This window comes from Ursus arctos, unplaced genomic scaffold (assembly GCF_023065955.2).
Source record: "Ursus arctos isolate Adak ecotype North America unplaced genomic scaffold, UrsArc2.0 scaffold_25, whole genome shotgun sequence".
In the NCBI taxonomy this organism is placed as follows: domain Eukaryota; kingdom Metazoa; phylum Chordata; class Mammalia; order Carnivora; family Ursidae; genus Ursus; species Ursus arctos.
Window position 1 is genome coordinate 45,554,308 of NW_026622930.1, and position 6,000 is coordinate 45,560,307.

Here is a 6,000-nt window from a genome sequence, read left to right on the forward strand (position 1 = left end):
CAGCTGGAATATATGGCTGTGGGATCAGAGCCTTTGTTTTCGTTACTGCTGATATCTCCAGAGTCTGGAATAGTGCCTGGCACATAGTAGGTGCTCAGTTGATATTTGCTGAGTGGATAGATGGATGAGGCCAGCTCTGCCCAACTCCAGAAGTCTTACTTTGACAATTTGGGGGGGGGGGGGACTGTTCCCAAGTGACTGGACAGCAGATCTCATTTGGACCCTAGACTTGACCTATCATAAAGGGACTTGAGCTCGAAATGTCATTACTGCCCCTCTCCTTACGTGCCCCTACCACTGCATATTACATGAATGGATTTTATCTTACCCACCTTTAAAAGCAATGTTTTTTTTTTATTTTGAGTGACGGAGGTACTTGCTATAGTGCAGAAAGCAGTGAGTTGTCTCAGAACTACCAGTTTTGAATTAATTAGATGAATTACACTAGTCTTTTTTTTTTTTTTTTTGAAAACCGTCTGTTACCTTGTGTGACTCTTTACTCTTGGGGCTCTTCCTACTTATCTCTCTGACATTTCCCTTTGGTTTTTCTTTATTTTCTCTTCATTCACCTTTCTTTGTCCTTCCTCATATTTTTGTCATCATTTCTCTTCTCAGCCTATTTTCTCTCCCTAGGTGATCACTGTTCGCATTACTCTAATTATTGTATCTATATAGATGACTGCTGATTTTGTCTCTAAAACTGCCTGGTGGTCTCTGACAGCTGATTCCAGTTACCTGCTGGAAAGGTCCATTCATACATCTTGTAGGCTTTCACGTTCATCAGGTATATAACTGATCCCAGTATCTCCATACCTCTTCATACCCTCGTAGCCTCAGACTTGTTTGTATTCTTATTACTGCCTAATCAGTCAGCTAACCCAGTTATTTTGAGCCATACTCAATTCTTTATAAGTTTTGAGTCTCCCCCCAGAATACCATGAATCTGTTTCCACTGGCAAGGATCATCAGTTCTTACACAGACAATTTCCATAGGTCTCTCTCCTCTCTCCTTATTTTGTACACAGCTATTGGAATTCTCTCTTCTTAAATGTATTTGGTCATCCTACTCCTCTGTTCAGAATCTCTTGTGACTCATCATCATTTACAGAACTTGACCCTGACCTTCCTTTACAGCCTTCTCTCTCACCATTCCTTCAATCCAATCAGTACTTTGATATCAGAATAGAGTTCCCTTAACATACTGACTTAGAAAAAAACAACCCAAAGATACTGACTTTACATTGACTTTATTTTGTTGTTCTTTTCCTTTATCACCTTCCATACCTTTGAAATCCTACTTCAACTGCTACTTCCATGTCATTTCAACTAAGTATTGCTATACACATCTATCTCCACTCCTAGGTTATGAGCTGCTTGAGGATGAGGACTATTTCTTCATCTGTGAATCTCTTAGCACCATCTTAGCTCCAAACTTACAGTAGGCTTGTAGGGATGTTTAGCTAGTGAGAGTATGCTTTGGAAAAGCCCACTTTAATGTCTCTGAACCTCAGTCGCCTTGTCTGTCTCCCAGAATTACTGTCAGGATGAGGTAAGATGATGGGGAAAAGATTTTTGCAAAATTATGAATTGCTATATAAATATAAGGCGTTAACTATGAGAACTAGCATAACTTTGCAGTGATTGAATTTAATATGTTCTCTGAGACTTGTAAATTTCTTTGAAATCCAAAAAAAAAAGTTAGAGCTCTTGTTTTACATCATTGAGTAATTTAATCAGTAATTTAGTGCACGTCATAGAAAATGAAGGTACATGTAAAGCAGTTTTGTGACATGAGATAACAGAGAAAAGAAGAATATCTGGTGTCAGTGTGGTTTTTGACAGGCAACTAACTAAAGGAATGGAATTTTTCTTAATAATTAGGGGGAGGTAACATTGAACTTTTATGGGTTGAAAATTAATTTTGATCTTGGCCTTAGTTATACCCTATGTTAGTGTTTATTGATGAAGTAAGCTCTGATCTTGGATACTTTTCTTGGTTATTTTGTGTGCACTCTGCATCATGACTTTGCAAAGTGACAGGATATTTAAGTAATGCTTACGTCCTATAAAGATCTTTTTTTAAAGCTGTTCTTACTGTGTCTTAATTTTAATTTTTATCATACCCTGACAGGGCTAAATTTCAAAAAGTCTTTTCTTATTTAAGATGTTTATTCTCAAATTATCCTAAGACTTGTTTTCTTCTTAAGATTATACTGTGGTATTATAGTTTGTGATGTTGCTATAATGTTGCCAAATCTTATTAGCTGTCCCTCTTTTATTAAGAAAATGAAATTGATACAAGTAATGAAATGAATGGTATAATATTAAGTCTTCATAAGACTTCCTAATATGAAAGGAATTTGGCTTTTACAAATATCCAATCATCTTGGACAGCTGTGATTGAGTCATCATTGAAATCTCCAAAACTATCTACTTTTCCTGAAGTCCCTGTAAAAATGCAGTGGAGACTTCCACTTTACTACTGTGAAAACTACTTGAAAAGTATAAAGGAGTTTTAGAAAAATTACTATGGCTCTTGACTCAGAGATCTCTTAAAGATTGTTAAAGATAATTTGTTTTTAAGATGCCTATTATTCTTATGTATTTAGAGTAAAGCCATAAAAACCGAAACAGGAATTTGTGTAGTCTTAAATAATACCGGGTTGGCATTCTTCGTATTCTTAGGTGGTGTGCTTTAAACTTTCTAAAGAAGTGAATTAGGGTATAGGCAGATAGATTGCAGTTATGGTCAACTTTTTCTTTTTAACATATTAATGAATTCTTCATCCCAGACTTTGTCCTGTGTCTCCTCTGCCACAGGCTGGCTTCTTTATTGCCCCCCACTACTCTCAATCATGGAGTGGAGATTTTTTTCTGTATTTGGTTAAACGTAGCAATCATGAAGAAAAGTCTGTTTTACAGAGAAAAATACTTTCCAAAGTCAATTGTCAATGATATTTGAATGATCACTGTATTTTTTTTTCTTTTAATATTGCTTCCCTTCTATCAGTTCTGTTAACTAATAGCACAGCACTCTTAGGCACTCAGAAATGAGCATTAATGACATGATCCTGAGTTGAGTGTCCATTTTGTAGAAGTAGGAAAAAGGACAAAGTGCCTTGGCAACCTTTGACCTCAGATGGTTTTCACATGGTTCATATCACTTTAAAAAAAAAATCATGTTCTTTTTGTAACTTAATAGCAAACCCTTATTTTAGGGCTGTTCCAGTGTGTTTTTTAATCGGACTTAGCTATTTACTTGATGGTAATGGTAATGATAGTAGTGCTAGTACTGCATTAAATAGTACCATTTAGTGGTTCTGGTAACTCTGAGTTTTCAAGCACTTACTAACTGCTAAGCTCTCTTGTCAAACTCTTTACCAGTACTATTGTATCCTCATTACATTCTGCAAGGTAGGTACTAGTAACCCATTGAACATGGAAGGACTGAAATTTTGAGTGGTGAGACAATTTCCCGAGGTCGCACAGTCAGTAAGAGGGTAAGTCTGGGTTGCAGACTAGGCTCTGACCCCCACATGCCCTTACCCGGCATTTGGATTTGTACCACCCCTGCTGGCATTTGTTTATCCTCTTAGTCCATTCGGGCTACCCTAACAAAATACTGCCGACGGGGTGGCTTATAAACAACAGAAATTTTATTTCTCACAGTTCCGGAGAAATCAAATCAAACCGCCTCTTCCTGGTTCACAGCCATCGCCTTCTCACTGTGTCTTCACATGGTGGAAGGGGCCAGCAAGCTCTCCAAGGGGCCTCCTTGATAAATCCCGTTCGTGAGGGCTCTGCTCTGACGACCTAAGCATCTCCCGAAGGCGCCACTTCCTAATATTATTACATCAGGCATTAAGATTTCAACATATGAATGTTGGGGAGGGCAACGTAAATGTTCAGATCATAACATACTTTTAAAATGTTGTGCATAGTTGTCTGGGGGTGGGAGTGGAAAGAAGAAAGGTGTATTTTATCTCCGACAAGTTCTGAGCTCCGAGCTCATTGAGAAAAGAAATGGTCTCCTATGCAATCCTTGTTTCAATTCCTCCCCCCATGTTATTCAAGGAAGTTTAAAGCATACAAATACTCAGAATATGCTTGTTTAGCTGAATGCGTTTCTCCTTTTTTGCAGGTAGTACAGCGGTACCACTCTTCACTTCTCAGACATCGCCCACCAGGATGTCTGTGACGCTGCCCTCAGTGAACCTGGAGGACTGTTCTCAGTCTCTGAGCATTAGCACTGTCCTGGGGGACACGGAGTCCTCAGGACCAGATACCTTCTGAAAGGGAAGTAGGAGCCAGCTGAACATTTGTGCCATTGGTTTTGAAGTCATTTTTCTCAAGCATAAAACCATATCTCAAACTATTTGGGGTTTTGAGCACATTCTGAAAACCAATTTCTAATTTTTTATTATAGTAAAAAGCGTAATTTGGGTATTTAGGTAAAACTTTTAAATAAAATAATTTAATACGGATCATCGTGAGTCTGAATTATTTCTTAGAATCCTGAGGCAGCATGAAGTAGTGGAAAGGGCATGACTTGTGACATCTAAGAATGTATTCTATGGATCTAATTGTCTGTAGTTGTGAAATGATGTTGCTCAAGGCTATTGATTCCAATTTTTTTTGTAACAGCAAATAATTGGCAGCAATCCACCGCCTGTGAATAGGGACCGACTAAAAAAGTGGTGGTATATCTGTACAGTGGAGTACTATGTAGTACAAAAAAGAATTGTAAAATGTTTATGTGTCGGTGTGGAATTGCCTCAGAAATGTCGTTAAAGTGAAAAAACCATGTGCAAAATAGCTGCCATCGTTTACAGTAGCGGGAGGAATCCAGATATGTGGTGTGCACACACACACTTACATGCACGTATGTGCTTATGGACACATTAACTATCTTTGGAAGGATAAACCCGAAACTGCTAACTTGTCTCCAGGGAGGGGGACCGAGTGGCTAGGTGATAGGAGTGAAGGATGACTGGAGCCACTGTGTGTTTGAACTTCAGTTGTAACAGGAAAGAATTATGAGTGAGGTTAATTTTTTTTATACCTTACATATATGCCTTATAAACCTTTATACTTTACAAACCTGTGAAATGTGACTAGATTACCTTTCAAAGCATAAACACATAAAATTGAAAGAAAACAGAAGTGTAGCTTTGAAATTCTAGTTCCATTTTCTTCACCTCCTTGCTCTGTGATGGGGGCAGATAAGCCCCTTCTTCAGGGCTGCCTGGGCAAATGGGTTTAATACTTGTTTTGCAGGATAATGGGGATTATCAATAATGTTGGGGGTGACGCTCAGCACAATGCCTGGCACCAGATAAGAGCTCAGTAAATGGTGGGTGTCATTATCCTGAGGCATTGAAGCATCTTGCACTAGAGGGTAAGCACCGTGAGACGCAGGATAGCCTAGTATTAGCAAAAAACAAAAAATACAAACAAAAACGCCTCATCTCCGTGAACATATTTTCCTGTCACAACTGAAGTTCAAATACACAGTCACTACAGTCATCCTGGACTTTTCTCAGCATTTTCCTGGGTTGCCTGGGTTACTTTGTGGGTCTCAATCCTGGCTGCACATTAAAGCCTCTGGGAGCTTTAAAAATGCCCCTGCCTGTGTTCCCTCTCTCGCTGGCTGTCTCTGTCGAATGAATAAATAAAATCTTAAAAAAAAAAAAAAAAAAAGAAAGAAAAGAAAAGAAACAACAAATGCCTATGTTCCATTCTCAGAGATGCTGACCTCATCAATATGGGGTAGCGTCTGGGCATTGGTATTAAAAAAGAAAAAAGACCTTCCCAGGTGGTTAAAATGTACATTTGAAGTTAAGAATTACTCAAGAGCAATGTAGAATTCTTTTAGCTTCTAGCAGGGCCCTCTGCCTGGGGAATTTAGGAAGAGTCTGAGGATTTCTTCTCACTGAAGACAGAAGCTGCAAAAACCTATGGAAATGTGTCAGGCTTCCACACACATTTTGTCTATGTCAG

The 6,000-nt window shown here is 38.5% G+C and overlaps 1 protein-coding gene across 7 annotated transcripts in view; it reads left to right on the top strand.

Moving 5' to 3' along the window:
• The window catches only part of KIAA0586 (KIAA0586 ortholog), a 121,430-nt gene extending 116,946 nt beyond the window's left edge, over positions 1 to 4,484 (top strand). For all 7 annotated transcript variants that reach the window (XM_057318704.1, XM_057318705.1, XM_026480288.4 and 4 more), the window contains exon 31: positions 4,142 to 4,484. In XM_057318704.1, coding sequence (XP_057174687.1) covers positions 4,142 to 4,293 — 152 coding nt within the window. In that variant the 3' untranslated portion in view covers positions 4,294 to 4,484. The remainder of the gene's footprint in view (positions 1 to 4,141) is intronic.
• The last annotated feature ends 1,516 nt before the right edge of the window (positions 4,485 to 6,000 follow it).